At 40.2% G+C, this 19,423-nt stretch overlaps 2 protein-coding genes across 2 annotated transcripts in view; both read right to left on the bottom strand.

Annotated features, from left to right (window-relative positions):
- Window positions 1-306: 306 nt before the first annotated feature.
- On the bottom strand, window positions 307-4,707 carry mthl1 (adhesion G-protein coupled receptor methuselah-like 1). The gene is made up of 4 exons (XM_089698775.1): window positions 3,417-4,707; window positions 3,248-3,326; window positions 1,144-1,467; window positions 307-896 (listed from the first exon to the last, which is right to left on the bottom strand). Exons 1-4 carry the CDS (start codon window positions 4,414-4,416, stop codon window positions 539-541), a joined length of 1,761 nt encoding a protein of 586 aa, XP_089554901.1. The 5' UTR covers window positions 4,417-4,707; the 3' UTR covers window positions 307-538.
- A 9,448-nt stretch (window positions 4,708-14,155) lies between these two features.
- The window catches only part of dom (domino helicase), a 41,360-nt gene continuing 36,092 nt past the window's right edge, over window positions 14,156-19,423 (bottom strand). The window contains exons 12-14 of the mRNA XM_089698558.1: window positions 17,034-17,072; window positions 15,961-16,962; window positions 14,156-14,419 (exon numbers count right to left, since the gene is read on the bottom strand). Coding sequence (XP_089554684.1) covers window positions 14,156-14,419; window positions 15,961-16,962; window positions 17,034-17,072 — 1,305 coding nt within the window. The remainder of the gene's footprint in view (window positions 14,420-15,960; window positions 16,963-17,033; window positions 17,073-19,423) is intronic.

Below are 19,423 nucleotides of genomic sequence, written 5' to 3'. Positions count from 1 at the left end.
TTTATTTCAAATGTATTGAACTGAACCAAATATTTTAAGCATGACCTTAAATTACCACGTATTTGAGCTTTTCCACATGTCTGATGTCCCAAACACATCTTTCTTTCCTCATTTGGGATAAATTCACCTTGGCTTATGCAATATCAGATATAAGTTATATGTATGACTTAATCGTGCCAATCGACTAAGTGAAAGAGAAAGCGTCTTTCGACACAAAAGATTTAAACGCGCGCGCCGTGTGTGCGGCGTTGCGGAGTTACCGTGGGTTGGGATTTAGGGGTGATGGGGTTAAAGGAAACGATCGTAACGAATCTCACAAATATTTATTCAACAGCCAATCGAACGGCAAGACGTTCACGTGCGACGTATCGTCAATTTCACAATATAAATTAACTCATTCATACATACATATACAAACACGTGTATACCTAACTAAAAATACGTATATACAGAGCCTCGTTTCGGACAGTCATACAAAAGTAATCGTCTACGTGATCTCGTAGGGTAATTAATACTGGTCTCGGGGAGATCGCGTCCATCAGCAGACGGTCTCCATGGGCAGGCGCGTGGGGGCGGGCGCGGGCGCGGGCGCGGGGGCCGGGGCGGCCGCCGTGGTGTGCGTGAGCGACTCGCCGCACGAGGGCAGGTGCGAGGACGAGTGCGCGGCGGCGTGCGGCGCGCGCGCGCACCACGCGGCCGCCGCGCGCTTCAGCGCCGCCCACGCGTGCGGCTGGCAGCCCACCACCAGGAAGATGAACACGCCCTGCAGCGCGTTCAGCAGGTCCGTCGCGTACCACACGTACTCGGGCCCGCCGGCGGCCCACGACACCACGTCCGCGCCCCACGTCACGCCCATCACCACCACCAGCTTCGCGCACACGCGTCCCAACGCCGCCCTGCACGAGAACATTTCGTTACTTACTGAATTTCACGTCGAATAGACGCCAACATAATATTCGAAGCTCGTTTACCCCCCATAGTCCCCAAAAAAAGTATAATAACTATAAATAAAAAATTCGATTTTCCTATTATTTATTCTTCAATGAGAACTATCGAATGCGGCTTACCCCCGCCGAAATGGTCGCACAGCATCTCCCTGGAGAGTGACGGTGACAGGGGTAGCGGTCGGGGCGTCGGGCTCACCTTTCGGATGTGGACTTGACTTCGTCGCGGCGCCAGAGGCCGCAGGTGAGCTGGCGCGTGGTGGACACGAAGAGGGCGAGGTTGACGAGCAGCAGCACGGCCACGGGCCCGAAGAAGTAGACGAGGATCTCCATGTCGCCGTAGAACCAGCAGCGCTGCACGGCGAAGCGCGGGCGCAGCAGCGCGGGCGCGGCGCCGGGCGGCAGGCGGTCCAGCAGCGCGGCGGCGCCGGCCAGCAGCAGCGGCCCGCCCCACGCGTACACCATGTACACGCGCAGCCGGCACGCCTCCTGCCCGCGCTCCAGCGACGTCGGCCGGAAGTCCCTGCGCCGACACACAATATTCCATCCGTAGAATATAGCTTGTAGTTAATGTATCAGATATTATTTTAAGGTTTAAAATATAAATATTCTTAAGGTGTCTATTAATGTTTTTGTTTTGGCACATACAATAACGATGTATTAAGATTTAAGTATAATACTTCAATTATTATTTAAAAAATGAAACTGTAGGTCTATTTGTGTATCTTTATTATGTATTTTTGTTTATGTATAGATAGGATGGAGTGGATAGTGAGATATTAGGTAGTTATTACGCAGCTGCAGGGCCGGATCTACCCATGGGCTTTATGGGCTGCAGCCCAGGACCCCGGGCTTAAAAGGCCCCCCAGACCCCGCTTAAAACACACAACGACAATTTGAATTTAAAAAATGTCATGGTTGTCCTACTTCCGATTTACGGACGATATTTTTACGTAATAACGTCGCGCGTCGTAGTAGGAACGTTTATTCGTATACGTATACGTACGTTTATTCTATAAATTGAGTGAAGCGGGTAAATACAATATGTAAAAGGATATTTCCATATTTTCGAATAATATAACTTGAAAAGTAGCGGGGTTGTCATCCGGTTTAGGATTTGGTGTGCACGATGGAATATATCAAACTAGATGATATTTTCAAGGATTCTGTTTGATCAAAAACATATAAATTGAATCCATAAAAAAAATCACGAAGTTACCTCTAATTTTTACACTTTTACGATTTCTACTTGACATGGTTTACCTATTAGGTATGATTTGTTTTTTCATAAATTAACTAGGTGGTACCTATATTAAAACATTTGCGAGGGTTTTGACAAGGCATTTTTTAAAATAACTTTTAGTTTTGGTATTATCACGATAAAACACTTTTTTGCACTTTTTTGGTGTTTTAATATTTTTCTATTATATTTTTATATTAGAATTTAGAATCCTCGAAAATATCATCTAGTTTGATATATATATTTTATTTTTTGTCTTGAATATTACTCGTATCATCTAATAGAAGATTGGTAATTTTGCTTTATTTATACGGGCACTCTTAATAGATATTCACTACTGACTATTTTCATAAATAAAAGTAGGTATACATTAAATAGGTACCTATCATGTCATTTGTTTCTACCGGGGCGGGGTTACATTGTAAATTGTTGTCAAAATCCCTCTAAATAAATAAACATTTTAAGAAAAGTAAACAGGTTGTTGAATGTTTGTTTGTGAAGTGTTTAATGGCTATGTGGATTAAGAATAACGTTTACTTGATATCAGATCAGAATCATCGTCTGTTCAATTCCTTATGATGAAATTTTACCAATGCGCAATTTGTACGAGCGTAATATCCTCTTTATACGTATAATAGAGCCTAAAAGGAATCGAAATGAGGAATTGAACTCAAGCAACGAATTGGTTATTTATGTAATATTTATACATTACCTACTTACCTATTTCATGGACTAATAGAATATACCTATTTATCGCTAATTGAACATATCTACCGATATAGCACATAGGTATAACATTTATTGTAATGACATAAATGTAACATACCTATTTTGCTAGCGGAAAGTAATAATATGTATAATAGTAATTAGCTGTTATTATAAAGAGTCACTTAGGCCACAGGCACATAAAGATTAAAAGGAAAAACTCATTCACGCGCGCGGAATATCGAAAAGGTAGCTACCTACCTAATTCCTTTCCAGTTTTTGGCACTTTTGTTTACATTAATTTTGCATTAATTACTTGATGCAATATTATGTGAATCAATTTGAACTGTGAACTTACCGGAATGTCCACCAAATGTTAAAGCACATCGTGTTGAGCCAGAAGAAAGCCGACAGAAACAGGAAGTGCATACACACGGCTGCTCAGCGACCGCACATGAACAGAAAAAAGTCACATCAGTAATCACGTCACTAGAAAATAAATCACTAGCTGCACATCCGAGGCTCACCGAGGGTACGGCAAAGCGTGGGAGGCACCGTGTCTCCCGCCAGCTGCGTAGCGGCCAGCAGGACGTCGCCCAGCATCAGCGCCGCCACATAATAGGTCTGGCAGCGCCAGTGCAGCGCATGGTGCGCAGCCGGCAGCGCGAAGCCCGCCGCCAGCGTCGCGGCCAGGAAGGCGGCGCCCACCGCCAGCCCCGCGCCGTACAGCGCGTGCCGCGTGCTCAGCGCGGGCCGCTCCGCGCGCGCCGCTGCCTCGCACGCCAGCACACGGGCGCCGCTCTCGCCCGCCACCGCCTCACCGCACCAGGCGCCCGCCGCCAGCCGCGCGCCGCCCGCCTCCAGCTCGAGCGCGCCGTCCGCCAGCAGCCGCGCCGCACTCAGCGGGCCCGCCACCGAGTAGCGCGAGCCCTCCGCGCACGACGGCCACCCGGCGCTCACCGTGCTGCCGTTGGCCAGCGCTTGCAGCTCCCTCAGCGCCTCAGCGGCGCGCTCCAAATCCTCCACGCACCGCGACCCGTCAAACGCGCGGCCTTCGGCGCAACACTTCGAAAGCCCGCGACCGCCCATGTCTTCAGCGCAAATCAGGGCGGCCCCCGTGTCGGCGCAGTACCGGGACGGCGGCAGGGCGGCCGTCGCTCCTCTAAGTAATAATGATCCGTTGTTCGCCAGCAACGCGTAAGAGGCCGCGTGCTCGAAGACCACACGAAGTTCTGGGCAAGCCGGCACGGCGGAATCGGCGACGCGCCAGTGCGATGGCAGCCGGCCGCGATCCAGGAAGACGCTGCGCGCTGGCGCGTACACGAGCGGCGCCCAGGCCGTGGGGTTGGCCTGCGGCGCGCAAGCCGCAGGCACGGCGGCTGCGTCCAGCGCCGCGGCGCGCAGCAGCTCGGCCGGCAGCGAGTGGTTCGCGGCGCAGCAGCGCGGCACGTCAACGGGCGCCGGCCGCGCGCTCTCCGACCCCGACCATCCCAGCAGCAGTAGTAACGCTACCACCGCCGGAAACATTGTGTTCGTTCACTGACCGCTTTCACTCCACAAAAACCTTGTCATGTTTTAACACATCGTTATCCTTTCCGCTAGCTGTCTACACACAACTCCCGCGAAAAACACACACAATCATAGGACACTTTAATCTTTTATTAAAAAGTCGATTTAAAAAACTGAACATATTAGTTATTCGATCGAGTAGTGAACACGTGAGGACAAAGTTATTAGCGACGCGACGCAACCTCTCTCTACGGCAGCCCGAGAGTAACTAACGCAGCCGGCAGCCGACAGCCGTCTCACGTCTGCCGTATTCCGTAATCGTAAACGAAGCCGGCAACGGCAGCGGGAACCGGCAGCGGCAATCGTGAATTGGGATCAAGAATTATTGAAGAACGATTGGAGTAACCGAGAACAAGTATGTTTTGACAGTAGTGTGTACAATGTAACCCGTAACCGATCAACCGAAAAGGACACGTTTTCATAATTAAAAATTATACTATACTATAAGACCGTACTATTTAAGGGGAGGCTCCCTAAATTTTATGTGAATTTGCATTAATATTCTGAAACAGGCACACATACCTACAATCAAAATGGAACTCGTATATGATTTATGGGTCTTTTTCTTTCGATGTACAAGATAGTTACGTAATTGTAACGTTTTCGCTCGATTCATTTTTTATTCAAATATTATGCCTTTTTTAAGGATTATTAAATTTTTTTAAAGATTATTACTTGGACTTTATGTCTAAAATAAATGTTAACAGTAAGAAAATAGAGTTTACTATCGAATCGCAAGATATTTTTTCTCTAGATCAATTTTATTATTACTTTAGTTATAAACGAAATATTAAAGAATTGAGACTTAGGTACTTTTCGAGCTCGAACGCGATCAAAGAGCACACGCGATATTCAACTTTATTACGGCTGTGTTAGCGTCTAGTACCGTTATAACAGGTCTCTCAGTGCCAGAAATTATGTTAGGGAGCCTCGTCTTAATAGTACATACTAGTCAATAGTCATATACTAGTATAGTATTAATACCTATATTTATCTGTGCTATTATGGTCACAGAACATTATATACTTACTAGCGGTCCGCCCCGGCTTCGCCCGTGGTACATATGAAAAATAGATGTTGGCCGATTCTCAGACTTACCCGATATGCACAGAAAATTTCATGAGAATCGGTCCACCCGTTTCGGAGGAGTATGCAGACTAACATTGTGACACGAGAATTTTATATATAAGATAGTGCACTAGCACAAAATACAAAGTACTAACTTCTTTAATTAAGAGTAATTGGAGTTGGACCCTTTAAGAGCAAACAAAAGAGCCTAAATACCTACATCCATACTAATATTATAAATGCGAAAGTAACTCTTGTCTGTCTGTTACTCAATCACGCCTTAACTACTGAACCAATTTGCATGAAATTTGGTATAGAGATATTTTGATACCCGAGAAAGGACATAGGATAGGTTTTATCCCGGAAATCCTACGGGAACGGGTTTTTCTTTGAAAACGCGGGCGAAGCCGAGGGCGTAAAGCTAGTATTAATATATTATATGTGATAACATGGTTAAACCGTAAACGTACCAAAAGAATTACAAACTAATTGCATTCAATAAGTCCATGGAAAAGTTACTTTGAAGGTTGCGTTTCTCAGAGGACTCAGGACACAATTTATTTATTATGTCCCCTACATATTATGCCCTTAGTAGCTTAACTTGAACTTAGTGGGTTCACCACGCTGCAAAGCTCGCTTTATCTCCTACGCTGAGAATTATGCTACAGAAAATTCAAAGACATTTATTGATAGCAAATTGAATATTGTATAACTTTCTTTTTTTTTAGTTTAACCGTGAAAAATAAAGAAGCAAGTAAAATTTAACATTTTTGAACATTTTTTACAATGAAATCCTATTGGTCTTAGCGTGATGATAATATACCTATCCCACCAAAAATATAAATGAAAAAAAAATGGGAGCGAAGTTCAATCGTCGACTTAATTACCGAAAAAGAATTGAGATCTAAATTTGTGCCAAGTTCTGTAGACAGTCCAGAAATATATTTACAAAGATGTATTAAATTCTTAGGTGAACTGAAAGCTCAATTGTTTTATTTTCCCTTATACTTAGAACGTTTATTCAAAAATATGACTTTTTTAATTTGAATAATAGAATTATTTTCACAAAGCAAACAACTAATTATAAATATTGTAATACAAATAGCTGTAAGGAATCTATGTATGTACAAAATAAATAAAAATAAATAAACATAAATATTGTAATACAAATAGCTGTAAGGAATCTATGTATGTACAAAATAAATAAAAATAAATAAACTAATGACCTATTGAACCCCATAATTTTATCAGGCTAGTTTTTACCTACTATTTATATTATATATTATATACTTACTATTATATATATACTTTATATATTTTCTTCTTAAATTGATGTTATTGAACGTTATTATTTGTGAGGTTCTAAAAACTAGCCAAGTATTCTTTGAGCGAATAAGCATCTTGTGCCGCGACAAGTGCGCGACAATTACGCGGCGGGTGACGAGTTCCATATTTAAAATTTAAAATGTCTAGAAAAAGGACATTGCCAGTCTTTGTATGGAAGTTGGACCGAGTGCTACCCACTACCCAGAATGAAGACATAGTACACTTTGGTCCTTAAGTCAACACTAGCATGTAAATCAAACCGCGTCAAAACAAAAATGTTCTATTGTGAATTTTTTATTAAAAATAAAAAATATCAACAAACATAAGCAATTAATAAACATATATTACGTAATATAATAATAATACACACTCGTATAGGAAGTAGCGACGTTGACAAGAGAGCATTTTAGTATAGTTGGTTCTTTGAGCCCTCAGCCCGGGCTGTCTGGCTGGTCGCAGTGGTTGCGTTTAGTGCGCATCTTATCTGCACAGGAAAATATCCTTAATTTAAAGTCGTTTTTTAACGCGTAATTTTTAATCTTTTGCCTTTAGATAGATCCATGAGACATAATTCTTTTTATTGCAAGACGTTTTTTTCGTTGTTAAATAGGTGCCATACGCAATTTTTTATTTCAAAATAATTAAAATGTCATCGAAATAAGTGAAATTCCATCAACATGAGTCCCCGTGAAGGATAAGTAATCACTGTGTTACCTAAACACAGTGATTTCCCTTATACTTATATTCATTTGACTATTTACAATTTTTTTGCAACAATCTACCATGGTGCCTCCTTTTCCCAACGAACCTCAAATAGGACGTTAATGTAATAAACTATAATAAACTTGATAAAAACCAAATATCATCAAATTCATATTAGTTAATACCCAAAAGTGTAATAAATATGAAACCATCTATTAAAAATATTAGGTTACTAATTATTTAATATAAGTATTAAAAAGGGATAATATAATATAAAGTAATAAAGTTATGACTTAGGTACCTTTTAAGCGGACTCATGTTGATGTAATTTCACTTATAAATGTAAATAAAAAATTGCGTATGGCACCTATTTAACAACGAAAAAAACGTCTTGCAATAAAAAAATTATGTCTGATGGATCTATCTAAAGGCAAAAGATTAAAAATTACGCGTTAATAAATGACTTTATAAAAAAGTAAAATATGCGAAAAATATATTATTTAAACACTTTTGTATAATTGTGTAGTCATTGTTATATTATGTGTGTCCAGTTAACAATTTCTTTGAAATTCCAAAAAACTATTCTAGTGTACCCAAAGCGTTCCTAATGACCACAGCGTGGTTTAAATAAGATGGAGAGAGACATTCCATAAAGTGTGAGCGAGACAGATAGACTACTTATGACATACGGACGCAAATAAGTGAACGAGACAGATAAGCATTACAGCCACTTAGTTCGAGAACACCTTATTGAGGAATATCCAGACAGATGGATAGGGCGGGCTGGTACAATTTCGTGCCCCGCCCGATTTAACCCGATTTAAATCCTCTAGATTTTTTTTCCTGGGGAGCAGTAAAGGAAAAAGTTTATTCCAAGTCAATTGAAAATGTAGAAGAGCTTAGACAGAGAATAGCGGAAGTAGTAGAATTTGTAAATAATGGAAGATTTGGCCGCCTGATTTCACGATCTTTTTAAGGAGATGTCGAGCTTGTATTGCAGCTGAAGAACGGAAATTTGAACATATTTTGTAAAAAAAAAGTAATAAATTTAATCATAAAAAAGAAACTGTCTTTATTTTACTCTAGTTCACTTATTTTCGTCAGTATGGCATAAGCGTCACTATCTGTCTCGCTTACACTTTATGGAACGTCTCTCTCCATCTTATTTAAACCACGCTGTGGTCATTAGGAACGCTTTGGGTACACTAGAATCGTTTTTTGTAATTTCAAAGAAATTGTTAAAAACAGACTTTTTTTAACAAAAAAATTTTTTATGGCCGATCTAAGATATAATGGAGTAAGTGTTATACCGCGTTAGAATCCTTATTAAATGCGCTAACTTTTAAAGCTACTTGCCAAACTGGAGTAGTACATTTTTTTTTCAGGACGATCAGTTGAAGTAGTGCGAAAAATTAATTTTGAAAACTTGGTACTATATAAAATGACATTTTCCTACAAGTTGGAGTGATCGGCACTGGGTTTAGGATCACAAGTTACATAAAGCACTATTCGGGATGACGTAAGAGAAAAAAAATTGGCAAAAAGTAAATATTTGTAACAACAGGAATGAAAAAACTGTCACATGGTGTACATTTTCTGGAATTAAATAAAAAAATCCATAACTTCTTCTTTTCGTGTACCAAATAGCTGTTAATATACCTACCTACTAATAAGGAAAAATGGAATCGGTTCACCCCACTAACCGGATTTTGAGAGATGCACATGCACCTTATATTATTAACCAGAATAATATCCATACTAATATTATAAATGCGAAAGTAACTCTGTCTGTCTGTCTGTTACTCAATCACGCCTAAACCAATTTGCATGAAATTAGGTATGGAGATATTTTAATACCCGAGAAAGGACATAGGCTACCTTTTATTGCGAAATATGTAGGTACCACGCCCAACGACCGGGCGAGTTTATACGTTCGCTAGCTATGCAGATACTGAGCCATTCTGCGCACGCGCGGCCTGTGGATAGAGAGCATAGCGTACGGGATGTGGGTGGGAATACGTGGGTGGTTTACTTTAATCTGTCGTAAAAATTTCCAATCGATTGACAGAAAAATTACGATAAGTCAGGAAAAATTACTATAAGTCAGGAAAATTTCCATAAGTCGGGAAAATTTTGATAAGCTGGAAAATTTCCATAAGAAAGGAAAATTTCTATACGTCAGGAAAATTTCTATAAGTCAGGAAAATTTCTATACGCCAGGAAAAATCCATAAGTCGGGAAAATTTCTATAAGCTGGAAAATTTCTATAAGAAAGGAAAATTTCTATAAACAAGGAAAATTTCTATACATGAGGAAAATTTCTATAAGCCTGGAAAATTTGTAGAAGTCAGGAAAATGTTTATACGCCAGGAAAATTTACGCCATAAGTCCGGAAAATTTCGATAAGTCAGGAAAATTTCCATACGTCGGGAAATTTTCTAGAAGCGGGCGAATTTAAAAAAAAGGAAAATTTCTATAAGTCAGGCAAATGTTTATAAGCCAGGAAAATTTCTATTCGCCAGGAAAATTTCCATAAGTCCGGAATATTTCTATAAGACAGGAAAATTTCTATACGCGAGGAAAATTTGTATACGCCAGGAAAAATCCATAAGTCGGAAAAATTTCTATAAGCTGGAAAATTTCCATAAGACAGGAAAATTTCTATAAACAAGGAAAATTTCTATACGTGAGGAAAATTTCCCTTTGCCGCATAATTATATAGATAAGGAAAATTTGTATAAGTCAGGAAAATTTCTATACGTCAGGAAAAATCTGTCGGCAAATTACGATAAGTCAGGAAAAATTTCTGTCAGGAAAATTTTCATAAGAGAGGAAAATTTCTATACGTGAGGAAAATTTCCCTTTGCCGCAAAATTATATAGATAAGGAAAATTTGTATAAGTCAAAGTCAGGAAAATTTCTATACGTCAGGAAAAATCCATAAGTCGGGAAAAATTTCTGTCAGGAAAATTTCCATACGTCGGGAAATTTTCTATAAGCTGGAAAATTTCTATAAGAAAGGAAAATTTCTATAAGCTAGGAAAATTTGTATGTCAGGAAAATGTTTATAAGCCAGGAAAATTTCTATACGTCAGGAAAATTCCTATACGTCAGGGAAATTTCTATACGACAGGAAAAATCCATAAGTCGGGAAAATTACGATAAGACAGGAAAAATTTCTATAAGTCAGGAAAATTTTCATACGTCGGGAAAATTTCTATAAGCTGGAAAATTTCTATAAGGAAAATTTCTATAAACAAGGAAAATTTCTTTACGCCAGGAAAATTTCTATACGTGAGGAAAATTTCTCTTTGCCGCAAAAATGTCTATAAGTCAGCAAAAATCCATAAGTTCCGTACACTTAGATTGGTTGCAAATTAAATACATAATATGGAATTTTTTCCACGATCATACAGCAAAAAAAATAATTTAATTGCAATTTTAACATTGTTCCGGACTGCGGACAAGGTTGCAAAATGAGATTTATTGTCGTCCGTTACCGTCCGTACTCCGTACCGTCCGTACCATTCACTTGACCGTAGTTTGAAAACTTTTGGAATTATTGTGAATTGATTGTCTTGACTGACTGGAGTAATTGCTCTAAACCGTTGTTAGGTGATTGTGAAGGTAATATTATTATTTATTTAATTAAGATTTTAATTTGATAGATAAATTAAAAAAAATAATCAGGGAGATAATGTAAAAAGCAGTTTTAATCCTACTAATATTATAAATGCGAGTTTGTGGGGATGTGTGTGTGTGTTTGTTACTCATTCACGCAAATACAACTGAACCGATTACAATGAAATTTAGCACACATATAGAAGGTAACTTGGATTAACGCATAGGGTAGGTTTTATCCCGGAAATCCCACGGGAACGGGAACTATGCGGGATTTCCTTTGAAAACGCGGGCGAAGCCGCGGGCGGAAATCTAGTATGATTATAAAGTACAGAAATTATACTAGCTTTTGCACGCGGGTTGAAACCGAGTTAACTAGTTCAGTAAAAAATAATTACTAAGGATTCTCATACTAGTTGCGTCACGTGGTTTCAACCGCGTAAATGAGTCTTTCCTGTAAATCTAATATTCCTCTGCGAATATCAGCATAAAATTAATATAATAACATAAATGGATGGATAAATGTCTCCTGTAACACAGGACATTTCCTAGTATAGGAGACATTGTTCAAATATTGCAATTAATTGTACCTACAGCTACGGTCTATGTTTTACTTATATGTAAGTTATCCTATAATTGCATGTACATGTATATTTTTTGTTGTCAAATAAAGAATTTATTTATTTATTTATAAGTACATAGTTAAAAAAAGACGCAATACACTTTAATAATATTGTCTTTTGACTGTCCGTTTAAATTGGGTCAAAATCGAGTATAAAGGAGTCGGTAGCATACAAAAATACAGGTAAAGCTTATAAAAGCGTGTTGAAATACTTTTCAGGCTATTGTCTAAGTTCAGTATCTGGATTCTTGCTTGGTTACATCTACTATCTTTCAGTGAAAGTCCTATCAAAATCGGTCCAGCCGTTCCAGATAAAAAGGGCAAAGTTTGAAAAAGCGTGTGTCCCGAGCACACGTGTCAGAAGTAAAACTTCTTTGGCAAGATGCAAAGATCGTCGTAGAAGAATCGTCGCCTTACTCCATGACGTGACGGTATTGCCATGACACGATCTTGACGATCGATTTTACTCTCAACGCGCCTAAAGAAACTATTAATATTGCGGAAATTAAATCATTTCGACCTTCGACGAAGCCTTCTTCCATTATACTGAACTTAAAACTAAACACTCATAAATCACTACTTAGTATAAAACAGATAAATATTTGAGAACCATCAAATCAAAAATTTTTATCTTTGTTACCTCTGTAAGCTACAATCGAGTTTCGTACATGAAATTATTGGGCGTCTCATCAAAATAAAGCTACTCACGGAAAATTAGCTTGATAGTAGGTAATCACTTGCAAAAATGGGCGAAGGATCCTGGATATATTGGTGGTGACTGCACGTGTTCTCTCTGTGTTAAATTATATAGAGCTGCTATTACATGTATCCTTCTCGGTTTAGTTTTTAAAGGTGAATTTTTCAATGAAATGATTATTTACACAGGTGATAGTAGTAGGGAAATTGAAAATGAGGAAGAACATAATGAATAAATGAAAGTTGTATCTACAATGTCAGAAATAAATATAATCCCTTATTCTGATTGTTTTATTTTAATTTTTTTTTGTAATTGTAATAATATTGTGGAATGATCAGTACTGTAAATACTTTTGAACTGAGATTTTTACAATTAGATTTCTACGATTTAAATATAAACCTGTGTTTGAAAACCATATTTTATACAATATAAACCTTGTGTTATTTTAACCGTATTTTCTTCCATTACACCAGCTTCAGTAAGTCACTTTAAAAGTACTACAAAATTTTCCAATTAAATCAATCCAACAAAGATATATTCGCAATCGTGGGTTTATCCTCGCTATTTACATACAAGATATTATCGAAACAAAATCGTAACCTGTGATCGTAACTTACAAATCAATATAATCTAAAAATAAATCTAATAATAATAATTAATATTAATCTCTTTCAGCAAAAAACACATAATTTTACTAAATTATGCATTTAACCACTCTATATACATATCGTCTTCGGACGATAGTCGGAATCGATAATTCGGAAGATTTCTATGCGCATTATTACTTTTGGAGTACCTAAGTTTAGTTTAGTTTTCGAGTTATAAGGGGGTGAAAAGTGGCTCCAAATGGTTTGTGTAAAATTACACACGGCTGCTGCTCGCCAGTTCTCTTCGCTTGAACTTGGCTTGACACGCAGCCGCGTGTCTAGATCCCGTGTGAATATCGAAATTTGCAGAAAAAAGATCTTTTCATTGCATTGGCTTAAAATTAAAAAAAAAAAAAAACTTTCAGACAGATAGACGGACAATAAAGTGATCCTAAAAGGGTTCCGTTTTTTCCTTTTGAGGTTCGGAACACTAAAAATAGAAATAAGCAAAGAGATGGAGGGGATTAATTTTCTTCAGATATATTTTAATATAGAGATAGCTGTATGAGCGAGAGCCTTAATAATTAACATCAAGTCATCAAGTGTAATCCTATTGAAATTAACTTTTTAATAGCATAGTATGAAAAAAAGAGCGTGTGCTGAGCACACGTGTCAAAAGTGAAACTTCTTTGGTAAGATTCAAAGATACCAAGATCGTCGCCTTACTCCATGACGTGACGGTATTGCCATGGCAATACAAATTTTACTCTCAACGTACCTAATGAAGTTTCACTTCAAAATCTAAATAATACAACAATCAACAATACTCAAACTTTTATTGTTATCAGTGTCACAATTAATTCTATTTTTCATTAAATATATACAATTATTACAGAAGTAAAACATTTATGAAGGAATTGCCTTCTTAAAGTAAAGTTATTTACATCACATGTTTATGTTCATCTCACACACACACACACACAACACCCAGTGACGGTCTGTTTTCGCACTTTACATTTTTTGAAAATCAGCAATTTGAAATAAAACAATCGCTTTATGGTACAGTATTTATTATCAGTGGTGCGTATCGTGCTGGCCGGGCGGCGCGGTGGAGGGCGCGGGCGAGGGCGCCGGCGCGGGCGACGAGGGCGCGGGCGAGGGCGCCGCGGGCGGGGGCGCCGGCGAGGGCGCGGGCGCGGGCGCCAGGTGCGCGAACACGACCTGCGGGCGCGCGCGGCGCAGCGCCAGCTGCTGCAGCTGCAGCGTGCGCAGCGCCGCCGCGCCGCCGCTCGGCCCCTCCACGGTGCTGATGCTCGTCGCGCCGCTGCTCACCACGCTCTGTTACATATTTCTCGTTTTATTTATTTTGAAACAAACAAATGTACAATAAACAAAAAATATGGTATTTACAATGACCGCACAATAATATCGAATTTTAAAATCTATAGTAGAGCCATTTTAATAGGCAACATTTGACAGTTCAACAAAATTCAACAACCATAGAAATCTAAATAACAAGACACATAGAAGTGCTATAATGTCATAATTCGTATGAAAACCGCTGTCGCCAAAATCAACGCATTTAAACCGATAGCTAAACAGTACACACAAGTAAAAGTGAAGTCCCGTGTCCCCGTAGTGGGGTAAGGGGCAGATGCATTATTCATACATCTGTTTCACTGATCGATTTTCTTTAGGGACAAGTAGGTGATCAGCCTTCTGTGTCCTGCCAGACCGAGATATTTTTTTTTCTTCGTCTCCACCAGGAATCGAACCCAGGACCCCTCGGTTCTACGCTCACGCGTCAAACACAAGTAAACTATGCCTTTTATTGGACAGCTTGGTTTTAGTGAAAACTAACTTAAATATTAAATTAAGCTTTATAATATGTATCCTATCGCACGAATTTACGGTTTTTTTTATAATAACCTCCCTAAGTATATGAGACGTTTTGTATCTTTTTGCTCCAATACGAAAAAACGTGATAATAAGAATGGTCGACTGTGTCATTCATTGTTATTTCGATTACTATGGTGACACTCGTAATACTTGTAAATATTCTATAATTTTAAGGAAAAACGGCATTATTTCTAAAAAAAATATTTACCGATGAAATATTATTCCTTTATTAGTATAATATTACAACTTGTGGAAGAATTTCCGCAATGGGAAATGCTGAAACGTCTCCAGAGCAACTGAACAGTGACGAACACACTGGTGGTGTGAAAGTCACCTGAGTGGCGACAAGGTCACGCGCGATTACGACTTCTAGTGTCTTTTTATTTAGATTTCTATGTCAACAACGTAACCTAGTAACGACGCCAAAGAATAATATGTTATTTCGTTTTGTTAGAACTGCACATTTGCTTAACTTTTTTCAAATACGATTACATATTTATAATGAGCGATACAATTAATTTAATGATTTGATTTTACTAATAAACCATTCTTAACATAATAAACAATTTCTGGTTTAAAGAACTGAGGTCGCTACAATATTATGTCAATAAACCTTCTGATATCTAGAATCGAATGCATTTCAATTGAATATATATGATCACCATAAATTAATGCATAAATGCGTTGTGTTTATAATAAAACATAATTGTATTTATTGTTCTTTAAATTATCTCTAAAAAAAATAATAAAAAAAAAAATATGTTTCAAGTTCGATTGAAATATGTTTCAAGTCCATATCGAATAATTCACTTTAATCGATGTTTTTAGGCAGGTTACTTTCCTGCGAAGATAAAATTGATAGACGTCAAATGTTACCTATTAAATTGGTTCCACTATAATATGTATAATTTTATTTTATTTGTATAAGATTCGCATAAGAATTCGAAATTCGAATAATACACACAAATATTCAAACACACCTGCGGATGGCCAGGAGCCGCGTGATGTAATATTCTAAGCTGGTGTCGGCCGGCGAGCGGCTGCTGTCGGTACAGCAGTTGCGCCGTGGGCTGCGGGGGAGCCGCGGGGCGAGGCGGGTCCGGGGGCGCCGGGGCGCCGCCCGCCGGCCGCGCGCGCCGCACCAGCTCGGGCCGGGGCGCCGTCGGGGGCGCCGCGCCCGTCGCGTGCGCCGCCACCACGATGCGCTGCGGCGCCGGGCCCGCCGCGGGCGCCGAGGACGTCGCCGGGCCCCCGCCGGCCTTCAACTTCTCTTTGGCGATTCTTTCGGCCCGTCGGGTCGCCACCTCCATGGGGGTCGGCGGAGTCTCGTAATCGACCCCGTGGTCCGCCAGCAGCGCCGCGTGCTTGGGGTTCCGGTGCGCGGCGTCGTCGAGGCGGCGCTTGGGCGCGGCGCGGCGGCGCTCGGCCGCGTCGCGCATCGCGTCCAGGCGCTGCGTGGGCGGGCGCGGCGCCTCGTCGTCGGGGCGGCGGCGCGCCGGCGGCGGCTTGCGGTGCTTGCGGCGCGCGCGCTCCGGGTCGGCCAGCGCGTCGTGGCGGTCGCGGCAGGCGCGCGGCGAGCGGTAGGCGCGCGCCACCTCGTTGACGAGCTCGGCGAGCCACTCCCAGTTGGGCGCGCGCGCGGCGGGCGGCTCGGCGGGCAGGCGCTGCAGGCGCAGCGCGCGGCGCAGCGCGGCGTCCTCGCACGCGGCCCAGTCGGGCGGCGGCGCGGCGGGCTCGCGCGGCGCGGCGGGCGGGCGCGCGCGGGGCCGCGGCCGCGCGCCGGCGCGCTCGAACAGCGAGGGCGGCGCGGGCGCGGCGCGCGCGGGGCGGGCGCGGCGCGGCGAGCGGGCGGCGCGCGGGTCGCGCCAGCGCACGGGCGGCAGCAGCGCGTCGGGCGCGGCGCCGCGGCGGTACAGCGCGCGCGCCCAGCGGTCGCAGTACACGTCGCCGTCGCTGGAGGGCGGCGTGGGCGGGCCCCACACCTGCGAAGGGAGCGGTTAGCGGTTAGCGGCGGCCGACTGGGAAGCTCACGGACGGAGGGAGCGCTACTCACCGGCATCCTCTCGGACGAGTCTCCGTCGCACACCCACACCTGAAAGAGCGACTCGTATCATTGTATCGTATTCGACTATTTCGATCTCATCTTTCACTCACCGCGTATCGTTCCTAGACCTTCGTTCGAATTTTAACTATCGCATGATTTTTTCTATTCTCTACGATAATAAAGCTATCGTTGAGGTCACATTTAAGTCGTGAACTTTTAATAATGATATCCATTATTTTTTTATTTCTATTCGTATAATATTAATATTTGTTCCTATTTTAAGTCTGCCCGACCACTCTTTTTCGGCACTCTTGAATACATATAAGTAAAGATCTTTAAAGAGGAAATAATACAATAATTATAAAACAAACATCATATGTAGTTAAAAATTGGAAATAATCGTGGTTTACTATATAGACGGATAAACAATTTGTCAATAGAAAAAAAATGTGCAATAATTAATTATGCGCTAATTAATAATTATATGAAAATGCATTTATTTATTTTATTTATTATGCATGAATGCACAAGCATAAATATTTTTTTTTCTTTTCAACTTCTTGATAATGTTATTAGGGAATTCTCATTAATTAAAAAAAAAAAACATAAATGGTTACTACGGCAAAAGCACTAGTTTCTTTCTCATCCCACTAACTATAATAATTAAGAGTGTCTTTGATTTTTTCATTTCAGCGTCAATTCATTGTATAATATTTCTTACTGAATGCCAAATGTATATGTCGTGGCCATAGAGGCGCTGCAAGCGCTGTGTTTATATGTGAAGACGGCGGCCGCTGACGAAAATTTTATTATTCGCAGTTAGAAACTTCATAATTCGTTTAATTACAATATGAACAAAGTCATAGCAAAGAATTTACGACGAAGAGGTTCGACTTCTATGGAAACTGCGGATATCTTATATTCAAGAAAAAATGCACGTAAAAAATCCTTGTACTATATTTATATATCCTCATGGGCGTAGCCACGGTGGGGCAAGCAGTTCGCAGTTAGAAACTTCATAATTCGTTTAATTACAATATGAACAAAGTCATAGCAAAGAATTTACGAGGAAGAGGTTCGACTTCTATGGAAACTGCGGATATCTTATATTCAAGAAAAAATGCACGTAAAAAATCCTATTACTATATTTATATTATTGATTATACTATTGATTCTTCTGCTGATGCTGCTATGTTTCAAGAGGACCTTAATAATATAGACTTCTATTGTTCTCAAAATAAATTAGATCTCAATCCTAGTAAATGCACAGTTGTCTCATTCAGTCGTAAAAAACAAACACTACGTTTCAACTATCGAATAAAAAATCAAGATCTTGGAACTAGCCCTGACATAAGAGATTTAGGAGTTATACATGACCCAAAACTCATGTTTGATAAACATATCGATTGTTTTCTAGCTAAAGCTTCTAAAGCTTTAGGCTTTATAATGAGAATTTCGTCTGATTTCAAAAAGGCGAAAACGTTTAAAATTCTATTTTGTGCTTACGTACGCAGCATCTTAGAATATGCGTCGCCAATATGGAATCCGAGATACGATAAATATATAACTAGAATAGAACGAATACAGATGAAGTTTTTGAAATTCCTATGTTACCGATTACATGTCCCGTACAAATCTGAGCATTATTTCGAGGTCTGCAGCAAATTTCATTTCCTACCTCTTACAAATCGCCGGGAGATTGCTGATATCTTATATATTATTACTTTTAGGTATTACATCCAACAAAATAGACAGCCCAGATCTACTAGCCAAAATTTCACTATACACACCCTCAATTCTATCTCGTAAATATACTCCTATCTTTACTTCCGCAGTCAGCACTAAATATCGTCAAAACTCGTTTATTCTGCGCGTAAGCAATAACTTTAACAAGCTATCAAAACAGTTCGATTTTGACTTATTCTGCAGCAGTCCTTACTCCATTAAGCGTCAGTTAGCAAATAAGTTCTTTCGTCAGTTTGGTGGTCGAGTTAATATGTAATTTAATAAGTGTTACAATAGTATTAGTAAATTCGAAGGCATTTGATTCGTGTGCGTAATCGCTTACATTTGTAACTGTTACATATTAATGTTATTCTAGTCGTGAGAATCTGTAAATGGCTTATTGTGATTATTATATTATGTGACTACTTTTTAAGAATACAGCTGTAGATTCTCCTAAAATATAAATAATTAAATAAATAAATATATCCTCATGGGCGTAGCCACGGTGGGGCAGCGAGCCAGGCGCTTGCCCCACCCTGCCCCTGGCTGGCTCTGACCTGGAAGGTACCTAACCATATCTAAAAACCTAATATCCGGAAGAACATTCACACTGGAAAGTCATCAGTCGACACAGAAAAAATGCGATCAAAAAACGAAAAACTTTCATTTTTTGA

The sequence above is a fragment of the Colias philodice genome, chromosome 9, assembly GCF_061535455.1.
Source record: "Colias philodice isolate Cphi_HAF_F1 chromosome 9, ilColPhil1 Martin Lab GWU primary, whole genome shotgun sequence".
Taxonomy (NCBI): domain Eukaryota; kingdom Metazoa; phylum Arthropoda; class Insecta; order Lepidoptera; family Pieridae; genus Colias; species Colias philodice.
This window is presented reverse-complemented; position numbering and strand designations above follow the sequence as displayed.